We start from the raw sequence: 14,228 nt of genomic DNA on the forward strand, positions 1-14,228 counted from the left end.
TCAGTTCACAAGTTTAATGTCAAACACAGTCATGGACAATTTCGTGTCTTCAATTCACTTGACTGCATGTCTTTAGACTGTGGGAGTAAACCGGAGCTCTCGGAGAAAACCCACGCAGACACATGGAGAATATGCAAATTCCACACAGAAAGGACCTGGACCACCTGGGGATCGAACCCAGGACCTTCTTGCTTTAAGGCGACAGTGCTACCCACCGAGCCACTGTGCCGCTCGTTAAACTCTATTTAAACACATAAAAATAGCTCATACATGGTCTAACACAGTGGTCCCCAACCACCGGGCTGCGGACTGGTACTGGTCCGTGGGTCGTTTATTACTGGGCCGCACAGAAAGTATTAATAATTAGAGAACAAGAACAATTAAATTTCCAATACTCTTCGAGTATTATTATCCCCAATCACAACTAGGTGGGAGCAGCATCTCGCTGCAGAGAAAAAAGCTCAGGATTCACACTCATTTTCCATCCTATAGTTATTCTATTATAAATTTATCCTTTATTATTTACTTAGTTGTGTGTTTACATAAGTGCTGTTTTCCTTCACAGTTTATTAAATATTCTTTACTTATACACACACTTATACATACACAGCACTGCTCTCTCTCTCTCTCTCTCTCACACACACATACACACACACACACACACAAACAGACAGAATTAAATTATAAGTTCCACAAATTCAAGATTTCTATAAATTTAGTAAACTGAAACATCCTTTGGATTTATAATGTAATGAGCATCAGTTGGTTAACAACTACCACTATATGGCCAAAAGAATCTGGACACCTGACCAGCAACAGTCTAAAAAGGCCTTCCACAAGATTTTGTAGCCTGTCAATAGAAATGTGAGCTTCAGTCACAAGAGCATTTATTAGGTCTGGTTATTAATGTGGTCAAGTTCAAAACTTTGTACAGGCCACTGGACTTCTCACTTTTTGAACAGGGAAACAACAGATGTGGCTGAAAGCCTTAATAATAATTTAGAGGGGTATCAGCATACTTTTGGTCATATCGTGTAAGTTAAGCATAAATTTGTATAGTTAAATAAATATAGAAGCAATTTTTTCATTTGAATGATTTCCGACAGATGTGCCATTTTTCCCCGAGGAGGATTGCTGGATGAAATTGCGACTCTTGTGGCGTAAATACAGCAGATTAACTTCATTGGTTATTTGAACAAGATGAAAGAGTGGTTTGTGTTCCAGTCCTGTTTGTAAAAATCCCTTGTGACCCTGTCCTTGTCCAGGTTGCAGTCAGGTTGTAACCAGATGGACATTCTTCTCTATTATTCCACCGGATAGAGGTAAATTTGAACACTGCTAATGCAGTGTACAACAATACCTAGTGCAAAACCAAACATGTGATTCCTTCATTGTTTAATCACACCAGCATGTGAAAAAAATTCATAAGGCATTTGAAGTTGTTCAGATCGTCATCACAACACCAATCTGTACATGTCAGACAGTACTTTGAGAAGCTCCAGAGGTGTCCGATTCCGGTTCACTGCCATTTCTGTGAGAACAGAAGAATTACAATTAAAAAACATGACATGGTAGCATTATAACACAGCATGGAAATCTGCATAGGCCACACAAACGTAACAAATATATTGACTAGTACTACTATTTTGAATACATTTAGTTGTCTGTTTAAACACACATCATCAAAATACTTCCTGAATCAGTAATTGGCATATAAGCATTAAACAATTGCTATTGTTTCTATAACAGCCACTTGTTTGGAGACTTACAACAGATCTTTATGGATGCATTATTAATTAAGGATCAGTTTAAATCTGTAAATCTGGATTTAAATAAACAGCAACAGAAATGGAATTTCCATTTTCACTCAGTCCTACATAGCAACTGTTACACCCTGCCATCAACAAACACTGGTTATGAAATGACAACACTTTAAAGTTTCATGATGTTCTTAGTGTGAAAATCTGTGCTCTTACAATAAAATAAACATTTTAAACCCACAGGTCTGTTCAGGATTAAAATCAGACATGAAATCACACCCTGACTGAATCAGTCCCAAATATGTGTGTGTGTGTGTGTGTGTGTGTGTGTGTGTATACGCACTGCATTATGTTGAGCAATTGGTTTCGGTTGTATCTTCTTCTTTCTTCATTGATTGGGTACGGCCTGAAGATGAGAAGGCCAACAATGATAAGGAAGACGGGTGCAGCTGACATTAGCAGCTTCAGGGTTAAATTCACTGAATCAGGCTGTACACAAGCTCCTGTAACATAACCTGCAAAACTACACACACACACACACACGTATTATAATCTATAAATAAATATCTATACAATTTCTGCATCTGTGCATGAGCAAAAACATTGATCGCTCATACCATAGTACAGACAATAGTGTAAATAATAATGAAGTGTGAATAATAATAAAAGTGAATGACAGAACAGACAGATAATAGACCAATTAGAAATCAGAGAAGGAGTGTGACTCACTGTAGACTGAGGGTGGAGATTCCCAGTGAGATTCCAGATGCAAACTTGGTGAAGAAAACATAAAAGGAATAGAAGATGGCCTCATGACCATGAGAGTTGGGATTCTTAACTCTATAATCATCCACAGCATCGGGCAGCATTGACCTGAACCATAAAAACAATCATTTTAAGTTATTAAAGCTGCAGTATGTAAGTTAGAGGGATTTGTATATCTCTCTGTGGTAGAAATATGTTACTGTATAAAACTTAAAGGAATATTTTTTGCATTATGTTATGCATATGTGTTTCCTTCTGTAAATTAATTCAATTTTTTTCAATGTATAGAGATTTCGGTTTAGTGGAGTTCTAAAAGCATGCATGGTTTGATATTTAATACATTTTTGATAAATGGTGCTTGTGTATATCTTTTATGGTAATGTTTTTGCGAGTTCATTTAAGAATACTAGCTGGTAAGTTTAACTGCAAGCTAAATTGGCTTACCAGTTAAACTTGGTGATATGTAACTAATGTTTCTAATCAGAACAGCAATTTTGATTTATCATGCTGATACTTACCATGGTAAGAGAAATGCTGCTGCCACACTAGCACCCGCTGCTACTGACACGATGTATGATACAGTCAGATTACTCTCAATACACACCACCAGGATCATAAAGGGGACTGCCCACTACAACACAGGCAGACACACAGACACACACACACAGATTAAAAAGCAGTAAAACACAACACACCAAGATCATACTGGTCAGTGGTTTTTCAGCCTGTGGGCCACAGCACCCCAGTGGCATGTGGTGGTAATGCACAGAGATGTCAATTTATTTTCTGTCTTATTGTGTGCTTAGCAGGCCCAGTTGGACATGTATGTGAAAGTGGATACTGGATACAGAGACTACTACTGTCTGGACTACTACTGGTTGAGGTACCAGCACAAGAGGCAGAAGAATACAGAGGTAGAGGTGTGATCACCTAAAACTATATCCATTGCAAATAGGAAAAAAATGTTTTTACTTACCAAGATGCCAACGTAGAAGGCGGTCTTTTTACCAAACCGTGTAAGGAACAGCTGCCATAAGGGTATAGTGACAGTTCCTGACAGCTACAGCCAAAAACATACAAAAATGCCAAACATCAATTTTTTAAATCAAGCACATAGAGTCACAAAGAAAAGTTTGGGAACTCTTTTCAAATTAAATCAAACTCTGCATCAATTCCTCATGAACTGTCATAAGATTCACAAACTGATTTTTAAATGATTAAGCAAGTTAGGTAATAGTTATTATTAAAAATGTTCTACAGTCTAAGTTAACATGACAAAGGTTCTACATTGCAGTGGTTTTGTCCTTTTCTAACTGCAACTGTGTCATTTTCTGCTTCACTTTCTCCTGACTAAAGTTAAAAGCATTTAAAATTTCATCCTTGCCAAATGAGTCTTTCATTCATCACATTAAACATACACAACCCTGATGTGTAGGAACACTGATCCATTCAGTCAGTGTGAAGCCAAACTCACCATTATAACCAGCAGGATGTTCTGGAAGTCTTCACGCAGTCTTAATGTGTAGATCAGGAACAGAGCGAAGTTCCCCTCTATTAACTGTTGGAATAATCAAAACAATAAATAAGAAAAGATTCAGCTGATGCAGTTTCCATCCCAGACATATTATTTCAATCACAATACATCAGACAAGCTACCACCATGCTTCACTGATTGATTGAGATCTTGGTTTTGGACATGATAAGAAAAATAGTATTACATACAGCATCTCTCTTACCATGAAGGCCAGGGATGTAAAGAGGAAGCCCATGACCAGTTTAACATATGGACCATGTTTCAGCAGCAGCTGTAACCCTTCCACAAACGATAAACGCTGCTCTTCTTTCACACATGCAACACCTACACACAGAAATGCACACAGTTCAGATGAGGCAAAAATAGAATATTTGGCAGTAATTCAGTTGCTCATTTATGGAAAAAGTAAGAGTGTGTATGCAAATGACCTCATGCCACAGACCAATAAACTACATTTTGACGTTTCATAAAAAAAAATAAAAAAAAATATGTCCAAACAAAGCCTTATGGCTGGTCTCCTGACCAATAAATGCCAATAAACATTATTTAAAAATGTTTAAAACTAAAAGTCTTTGCAACAAAAGGCAAATTAATTTAACCACAAACAGCTTAAAGAATTGCTAATGTTAATGTTTTTGGTGTCTGAATGTTTTGTTTATATGTTTGTTTGTTTATTAGGATTTTAACGTCATGTTTTTACACTTTGGTTACATTCATGACAGGAACGGTAGTTACTCATTACACAAGGTTAATCAGTTCACACAAGGTTATATCGAACACAGTCATGGACAATTTAGTGTCTTCAATTCACCTCACTTGCATGTCTTTGGACTGTGGGAGGAAACCGGAGCACCCGGAGGAAACCCACTCGGACACGGGGAGAACATGCAAACTCCACACAGAAAGGACCCGGACCGCCCCACCTGGGGATCGAACCCAGGACCTTCTTGCTGTGAGGCGACAGTGTTTTGTTTATATAAAAAAAAACAACGTTTATTCTACTGAATGCTGAACCTAATACACATTATATAAAAAGTATATCATTGACGTACCCCGATGTTCTCGAACTCCCAGGAAAAGAATAACAGCACAAAGAATGTAGATGATACAAATCACACCAGACGCCAGCATATATGCTCGCTTCTGTTAAGGAGGGGAAAGAACCTCTGAGTTTTGATTTGAAAGAATAAAAACAGATAAACTTTTTGTAATGCGTTTAATTTTATGACTTTCTGAATTAGCACCCACTCTTACCGTATCATCCAGTGAAATGGAAGAGTTGACCTCAGAGCTGAGCTGTGTATCATTAGAGGTGTAATTTAAACAATTTATCTTGGCTCCACCCACTATCTGACCCTGAATGGCAGTTCCCAGTACAGTCCCAAAAACTTCTACAGTCATACCTGAAAAAGAGTGAGAGAGGTAATGAGTGAGTAAGCAAGCAAGCACACATGATTATATGTACATATAAAATGAAGAGTATCAGTTTAAAAATTTTAAAGATTTGTGTAAGATTTAGCGAAAGATTTTGTGTGGACAGCAGATCATATCATTCTCTACGCCCATGTGGCTAGAACAGCCTACATTCTTTCAGGAAAACTTATCACAAGTTCATTCCCAGATGACAAAACTTTGAAGTGAAAAATATGTTCACTCTTTTTCTTGTGTCTTTGTTTTAATTTTTGCATCCTAGAAGGGAGGAACCTTGGAGGAGAATCATGTCTTTCTGGACCTGGCTTTGTGCACAAGGGCACAATCATGCTCGATCAAGAAAAAAGCCTGCCCTAAACTGTTGTCATAAATTTGCCACTTGCCAAATAATGTAAATAATTTAATTTATTTTTTTAATAATATTTATGAACATACAGTACGTGTTCCAATGATTCAGTCACAGAAAAGAGCAGCTACTGCATGTAAACTTTTGAGATAACTGTATATACACTTAAATAAATGAAGATGTTATAAATGTAAGCTAAACTTACGATACGCAGTGGCTGAATCTCTCTCTTTTTGTTCTGAACTGATGAACATAGTCAGAGCAGAGTACGGAACATGAAAACACTGCAAACACACACAGAGGTTCACAAATTTACCTCCTGTACTGCACAGAGATACTGGGGCAACTCTACATTTTCTAAACATGAATGTAGTGAGAGGGTGATTGAGGGTGGATGGACAGATGAATGCAGTGAAAGGGTGATTTTGGATGGATGGAGGGATAAACTGGGTAAGAGGGTGAATGAAGACAGAGCAATGAATGTAGTAAAAGGGTGAATGAGGATGGAGAGATGAATGCAGTAAGAGGGTGATTGACAACATGGAGGGATAAATGCAGTAAGAGGGTGATTGACAACATGGAGGGATAAATGCAGTAAGAGGGTGATTGACAACATGGAGGGATAAATGCAGTAAGAGTGATTGAGGAATAAATGTGGTGAAAGAGTGAATTAGGATAAAGCAGTGATTGCAGTAAAAGGGTTAATGAGGATGGAGCAATGAATGCAGTGAATACTTACCGTTTGTAGAGACTGAAAGATGCAGTAGAAAAATAAATACCAAATAATCTTGCCATTATCCACTGGAGGAACCACCCAGATTAGAAAATAGCTTAGTACTGCAAACGGTGTGGAAACTACAATCCTACACACACACACACACACACACACACACACAATTTTTAATAACAACAACAATAATAATAATAAAAAAGCATTATTGTGTATAAATGAGTGATTATTAATTGTAGACGTGAGTGTCCCACATCTTTTTTTATTATTATTGTGCAATTAAAGGGAATAAAGGAACTGTAGCACAAGTGCTGGAATCAACAGGACTTGCTTCATTGGCTGAAAGTCTATCAGTACATGGTCCACCGTGTCCAGAATTTACCTACTAATCCTTCATCAGAGTATACTTAGCTACAAACCAGTTCAACTGTCCAATCCATCAGTCATTCAAGATTTTAAAAGATAAGAGGAGTCTTCATTACCTTAAAATTGAACATCATGTTTACAATTTGGTTGCATTTATGACAGTCAGTTTACACATGATTCATCAGTTCATGTTCAATGTCAAACACTGTCACAATTTTGTATCTCCAATTCTTATGTCTTTGAAATCAAACCCAGGAGAATCAAACCCACTGCGCCATCATGCCGCCCCAACCAGGATCAGTTTTATCCAATGCTCAAAAACAGTGTACAGAAAATAATGCAAACAAACAACTAAGTTAATAATATCATTCATATGGACATTTATTACTTGTAGCTCCACCTCAAGTGGCTTCTTATTACACCATAAAATTGCACAAATGTTGCATTCTAGTACTAAAATGAAAACAAACCTTTCTAATAACACAGATCAGTTTTAATAATAAGTCAATCTAAATATTAGACTAATATTAATGTTTTAATTACAAGTGTTAATCACAATGATATTTATTTATTTATTTATTGGACATGGCCTGAACATTTCAATCTACCTGAATGCAACGTTAGAGCTGTTAAACCAAAACAACTACCATTTAACATCCAGTTGAACTAAAGGTTATTATTTCCCCTACCAGTTATTTAGGAGGAAACTAAACATACCAAACTTTTATGTTTAAATGCTGGTAAATGATGCTATCAGAGATAAACTTCCTGTTTCACAAACCATGAAGTTGGTGGAGGAAACAGGATCCACTTCACATGGTGGTTCCTCATCTCTAGCTCATCTGCTGATTCCTGTTAACAGGACCCTTCATCAGACAGTATCCTCTACTTATCATCCACACATTGCAGCTATTAAACATAAAGGTTTGCTAAACATAAAGGTTTTTCCTTATATGTAAAACATTTTTACACCATGTGACCTACAAGTAAAATTGCACGTCTGTAACTGCACCTTTAGCCCCTTTATATATAGGGGCTTATATATAACCTTTATATATAAATATATATATTTAGATTTTATATCTTACTTGTATATACATTTGTCCTAATTTTTTTTTTATTCTTTATTTACCTCATTGTAATGTCATTGTGTGATGTTCTTTGTCATAATTGTTATTGCTGCTGCGACACCACAATTTCCCTTCGGGGATTAATAAAGTACTCAATCAATCAATCAATCAAAAGGCGGTGGTGGCTTATGCTGGGTTTCTACTTGCCGCATTGTCACTGGTGCAAAGGTGTGAAAGACTATAGACTTTAATGGGATTTTTAATAGCAGTAACGCTAACAATACTATAAATAAACCCAAATATTGCAATATTCTGGTTAGTTTCACAGTGTGTTCGTATTAACCAAAAACGCATCCTGCTAATACCACCAACCATACTCAGGTCCTGGTCTTGTGTGACACCCACACTACATGCTGTGCTACCATGCTACTTCCAAATATAATACATCGGAAACAATGACACTATAGTTTATACTGCCAGTACAGCCATTTATAGAAGACTGAGATATACACGCACACACAGATGCACTTACACGTGACCTCTAGTAACCTATGTAGTTCCTCACAATCGCGCCGTTTTTAAACTGTCACTTTCACATTATACACAGACACTCAACCTGGAAGGATATGATTGGTTAGAAATAGTGGTGTGTTCAGCTCAGCCAATCAGAACATGAGATAAGATCAACCTGAATAATTTCACACATGCTGACTAAAAAGCACCACACACACATACACAAATCACATTTCAGATAGATAGATAGATAGATAGATAGATAGATAGATAGATAGATAGATAGATAGATAGATAGATACTTTATTGATCCCAAAGGAAATTAGAGAAAGAGAAAATTAGAGAAAATTTAAGAAATTACAGAAGCTTCCTTTTTCTCCTAATATAGTTATATATGTTTCAACAGCCCAATGTATATCACACAGACTCGAATCAGGAGCTTCAGATCATGTTACGTCAAACATCAGAATAAAGAAAAAAATCTGATCTGATCGGCTTTAAGTTTGTCAAAAATCATTGATCTCCTGAGATTTCCACCACAACAGTTTCTAGAATTTCGCTAAATGAAACAAAAAACATCCAGTGAGAGGCAGTTGTGCAGGCAGAAATGTTGTCAATAGAAATCACAGGAGAATGACCAGAAGAGTTTGAGCAGACACAACTGTGGTGAGCAGAAAACCAGCTCAGACCACAACAGGGTGGATGGGCTAGAACAGCAGAAGACCACATTGGGTTTCAGTCATGTCTGCTGAGAAAAACAAGCCAAGGAAACAATGGGCACAGGCTAATCAAACTAGACAGTTAAAGAAGAAGAATTTTGTTGACTACCTCCACGTGCTTTCCTCTGTTGCCACAACATTATTTTAGAATGGCTAATTCCAGCAAAACCATGCACCATGCCACAAAGCACAAGTCATCTTAAACTGCTTTCATCAGTTCAGTGTACTCCCCAGTCACCAGATCTGAATAATGGAACACTTTCGGAACGCCTACTAGAACAGGAGATTTAAAGCATGAATGTGCAGGTGACTAATCTGCAGCAAATCTGTGGAGTCTGCACAGAACTAGTATTGTTTTTTTCTAATAAAGTGGCAAAGAAGTGTATTTCACATTTAGACAGCACAATGGCACAACTGGTAGAGTGGTAACCACACAGCCACATGGGTACTTTGTGTGTAGAGGAAGATTAGCAGACCAGAACTTAAAATAGGTTTGGGAACAGAATTTGTATTTATCATTACTAACACCCACATTCCACGAAATCAACACCAAAAATCGGCATTTCCGAATCTCCACCCATCACCCATTCCTTCCTTTACTTCCTCACTTGAGTCACTGGTGTCTCATGACTAATTTGACAGGAAAATGTTATTTATAAACCCATCAAAGAGCAAGTTTTGTACAGAGTTACAGAAGGCAAATCAGATATTACATCTTCAAGAATCTGTCATGCATTAAATATCAGGCATTCTGCAGGTGTGGTGTCTGTTACTGTGTGAGGGTTAGAAAGTACCATGGCATCATACGACCATGCCTTGTCCACGGGCTGCGACTGACCAGAAAACCCACAGTGGGATCTGTCACAGCGTCCCATGCTCGCCCCACAAACAGGATAATGGACGCATAGAATGGCTCCAACTGTAAGAGAGATAGCAACATATTGGTGTTTTAAGCAGTATTATAAACACAACAAACAACACTTAGGATGGATGATTTAACTTCCATCTTATTTAAATGTATGCATTTTTTCTGCTGTTCATTTCTGATGAAAGTGTACTCACATAACTAAAGACTGATAGTGGATTTGCACTTTACCTTTAGGTAGCCAGCATGCTAAGATGCTATAGCTAAAGCTTAAAGATGCTATAACTAAAGCTTAAAAATTACTAGGAAAGGTGATGGAACACAGGGGTAAACACCTGTTGGGATGTCTGTTACAAAACATCCCAACTTTTGTGGAAATGGGGTTTCTAAGTTTCTATTATATGCAATAACAAAGTAAAGCTATTAAAAAGCTGTGTTGCATTCTCACCTGAGCCACGTCGAGCAGGTACATCTGCAGGAAGAAGCCCAAAGCACTTCCTGTGATCTGATACGGCGCTCCTCCAATCGCAAAACAGATTTTACTGCACACAGACACATCAGGTTTCTTCTTCTCATTCTGAAATGCAAAAAATATATAATAATCATGAGACATGTGTGAGCGTCATAGCAAAATTTAAACCTTGGATGTGAAGGTGGAACTTTTGTTACAGCTATAGCACTTACCTGACCTATGTGACAGGTATCTGATATCAGATGCATCCCACAAGACCTTGACTCCAACCAAGTCAGAGGAAATCAAAGCAGCAAGTGAAGAAGCATTCGGACCCCTTAGGGAGTCTTTTCAACTGGACTTAGTACCATAACTTTCACACCAGGAAACTGTAGCTGTGCCACAAAACCAGGTACCAAATTTCCCAGTTTCAAAACTACAATGTTTAAGTAGTGTTTTGTTGCTAATCAGAGCACCCAGAATGACAAATGTAAAACTGTTGTACTTCATTAAAACAGGGATTTATTAAAGTGCAGTTGATGAGTCTGTAATTACAAAGTACATGGAACAGTGGACCCAAACTGACATGCAGAACTACCAAAACAACAAGTCTGCCATGAATTAAAGCTGCTAGAAATTCACCATAGGTTTAGAGACTGTGATGTGTGTTTAAGTTGGAGTTGCTGATCTCATGTAAATGTCTTCTGGCGTTTTATGGCCAGGCAAAACGAGGACTGCATTATCCAGCCACAATGAGCAAAAGTTTGTTTTGAGTGACTACTGTCAGTCATGACTTGGTAGTACCATGCTGTGATGCTTTTTTATTCCAGTAAAGTGATGTATTGCACAAAAGTGGATGAAATAAAGAAGGAGGAGGATGACATCAGTATTAGATGTAACTGGGTGTTCCAGCAGGACAGTGAGCCAAAACACACATCAGAACTGGTTCTGGAATAATTAACTGAGACTAACTTTGAGCTTTTTCAAAGTCCTTAATGCTACTGAGAATACGTGGACAGTACTAGTCAGTGCCAGAAAACCAAAAAACTTGGTTCCACCAGACTTTTAATTCCACCAAATGTTGAAAGTTCCAACCAAAAGCTTGGTACTGGTTGTTAAAGCAGCTGATCAAAGAGAAACTAAATAAAACAGATGTAAGTTTTGATGTAAGTATATTTTTGAGCCAGTAAAATTGGAAAACCCACAATAAGCTTATGAAAGGACTCAAACCGTTTTGCCAAAGAGGTTTGGGTTCCAGAATTCAATGAATTCCCAAAACTGGTATAAAATACAAGTGTATGTAAACTTTTGAATTCGACCGGACAAAATTGAATCTAAAATCAAACTATAAAAACTGTGATATATCTTTGTATATATTAGAGTTCATATTTATTTGGATTAGGTTAAGGTAAATACTCATAAAATAATAATACATTGGTTTGAAAAAAACATTGGTTTAAAGTTGATTGTCTTTTTAATCAAATAGGCGCGGTTTTAACATTAAATAGACTTTGATAGATACTATTATGCAAACAGATATGTGCTCTAATGCAAAACCATGATCAGATCTGATTCTAGTCTCACCTGACTTATACTGATGCCATTCTGTCCAATATGTTTCACCGACGGTAACAAAGTAGCAGGAAACTGTTCAGCGTCTCTTCCTCGTGCCATCATCAGACTAGTGTTTAATGTGAATCTGAATGATTTAGCGGGTTTAAAAAGCTACATCTGAATTAATAAGCAATAATAAGGATCAGATGTACAGAGGTTGGATGCCGTAGAATCCGCTTTCACCCGCTCAGCACCACTATCAGAGGAAATGTGAGACCACACCCACTCCCATTCAAACTGGTGCCAAACTCCGCCCATTTCTCTCCAACTATGTCAATGTGTTTGCTAGTGTGATAATATAACATAAGATTCCTTTATTTAATGATTTAATTTAGTCATTTAATAATATTTTACACACACTATAAATTTTTTACAAATATTTCAAAACCTAAAATATTACTGTCACTTACCATTTTTATTGTTGTTACTTGTGCACTGTTTTTTTAAATTATTTTTATTTATTTATTTCTTACATATCTGTAACTATTTTGTATATATTGCACTATTTTATTGTTATTTTTTCTGCTGTTTTTTTAAAAATTCTTTTTCCTAAAACTGTAATTAAGCTTTAGCAATACAAATGTCCTTATTTGTCATGCCAATAAAGCTACCTTTAAGTCTGAGTTTGAGTGTGTGTGCAAGAAAATTAGTTTTGTGTTTTTAATGTTAATTTAACAGTGTATAAAATAACAACACTACTGTATTACTAACAGTTCGTGCTGGCTGTTAGATGTATTATTAAGCACTGCTGCCGCCCAGTGGTTAAAGTGTTGAAGATTTGGTTGAACTACATTTCTCAGTGAGGATGTGGTAAAATTAGTACTTTTAAAATTTGAAGTAGCCTGAAAGTAAAACTATTTTATTACCACAGCAGCTTTGTTTAGGCTAAATCGTCAAAGTTAACATGTGTAAGAAGGTAAGAAGTTAATTTAGCAGCGCTAGCTGTTTTTAACTGAGTAACGCAATTGAGTAGCTTTATAGACTTTACACGAAGCTTTACATTTTTATTATAGTGGACAGTATTTTAATTCTTCAAGTTGGCATCCATGATTTGTACTGAATGGCAGGGTGGGTGTTGACACCACAACTTTATAGTCGAATCCGTGCAAACGACACGTACATCAGTATCATAACACCTAAAGCTTAAGTGTACCTGTTGTTTATATTTACAAAATATTTTGCTAAATATATTAATTGTCTTTTAGCTGAAATTTAATGTTTTTAAAATCATAAACAAATTTCAAAAATAGTGATCAACCTCTTGAAACAGTTCCCGTTCAGTTATTAGACACCTAGTGTCCAGAATGGTTTCCAACAAGCATTGGTGGTTCAGTGGTAGAATTCTCGCCTGCCACGCGGGAGGCCCGGGTTCGATTCCCGGCCAATGCAACATACTTTTAATACCAGCCGGAGAAAAGCTGGTTAATTTAAAATCTGTCCTTCAGAAAACGAGGGAGAGTTTGTTTTTCTAAATTAAAGAAGTGTCCCGATTTTAATAGTTTCTGATGCAGAGAAAATGTAGACTAATAATCAGAAATGTGAACACACATAAACTAACAAAAACCACAATGCTGTGACAAAACACCCAGTTCCTTAAGTTGTTTCTGTATTGAACACTTTCCTGATAGGTAAAAAGCAACAAAAATGTTCCCAATGTTTATGAAAAGCTTTCCTAACAAAAACATTGGATTCCTAAAAACATTTCAAGTTCCTGAAAAAAAGTTCATATATTGGGAAAAGGTCAAGGTTCTAACTTTTAATTTCCTGTTGTGGACAGGTATGCACTTAAAGATTTCAGTTTCATTTCAGGGTTGAGGAGGCTTCATCTGAAAGCAAGGCAGGAATACCTTGGACGGGTTGCCAATCCATTGCATTGAATTTTCAATTAAGCAATCAGATTTTTGTACTGAAAAAGCATGTTGTGATTTTAAGTTCTAAGTGATTCTTAGTTCTACAAGGAAGGAGGAAAAGTTTTCTACGTAAGACAAAAATAGACATGGCTAATAGTGTCTGTAAAGTGCCCTGCTAGGCTGGTGGCACCAATGACCCTTGAATTTGTATTGG

At 36.8% G+C, this 14,228-nt stretch overlaps 1 protein-coding gene and 1 non-coding gene across 2 annotated transcripts; one reads left to right on the top strand and one right to left on the bottom strand.

Moving 5' to 3' along the window:
- Nucleotides 1-1,412: 1,412 nt before the first annotated feature.
- Nucleotides 1,413-12,224, bottom strand: mfsd2aa (MFSD2 lysolipid transporter A, lysophospholipid a). Its single transcript, XM_062994880.1, has 14 exons — nucleotides 12,135-12,224; nucleotides 10,548-10,676; nucleotides 10,029-10,153; nucleotides 6,576-6,699; nucleotides 6,042-6,120; nucleotides 5,314-5,462; nucleotides 5,112-5,202; nucleotides 4,262-4,383; nucleotides 4,000-4,083; nucleotides 3,502-3,585; nucleotides 3,044-3,156; nucleotides 2,490-2,633; nucleotides 2,104-2,283; nucleotides 1,413-1,531 (listed from the first exon to the last, which is right to left on the bottom strand). The coding sequence occupies exons 1-14, from the start codon at nucleotides 12,222-12,224 to the stop codon at nucleotides 1,477-1,479; spliced, it is 1,569 nt and encodes a 522-aa protein (XP_062850950.1). The 3' UTR covers nucleotides 1,413-1,476.
- A 1,258-nt stretch (nucleotides 12,225-13,482) lies between these two features.
- Nucleotides 13,483-13,553, top strand: trnag-gcc (transfer RNA glycine (anticodon GCC)). Its single transcript has one exon. It is a non-coding gene; the product is annotated as a tRNA-Gly (tRNA).
- The last annotated feature ends 675 nt before the right edge of the window (nucleotides 13,554-14,228 follow it).

This window comes from Trichomycterus rosablanca, chromosome 5 (genome assembly GCF_030014385.1).
Source record: "Trichomycterus rosablanca isolate fTriRos1 chromosome 5, fTriRos1.hap1, whole genome shotgun sequence".
NCBI classification, from domain to species: domain Eukaryota; kingdom Metazoa; phylum Chordata; class Actinopteri; order Siluriformes; family Trichomycteridae; genus Trichomycterus; species Trichomycterus rosablanca.

Excerpts from the sequence above, each read along its gene's own strand:
- mfsd2aa (XM_062994880.1), bottom strand. The coding sequence starts at position 12,224 with ATGGCACGAGGAAGAGACGCTGAACAGTTTCCTGCTACTTTGTTACCG. Across the intron at positions 4,384-5,111 it reads GGGAGTTCGAGAACATCGGG|GTGTTGCATGTGTGAAAGAA; the intron begins GTACGTCAATGA and ends TTCTGTGTGTAG. Across the intron at positions 2,284-2,489 it reads ATCTCCACCCTCAGTCTACA|TTTTGCAGGTTATGTTACAG; the intron begins GTGAGTCACACT and ends GTGTGTGTGTAG.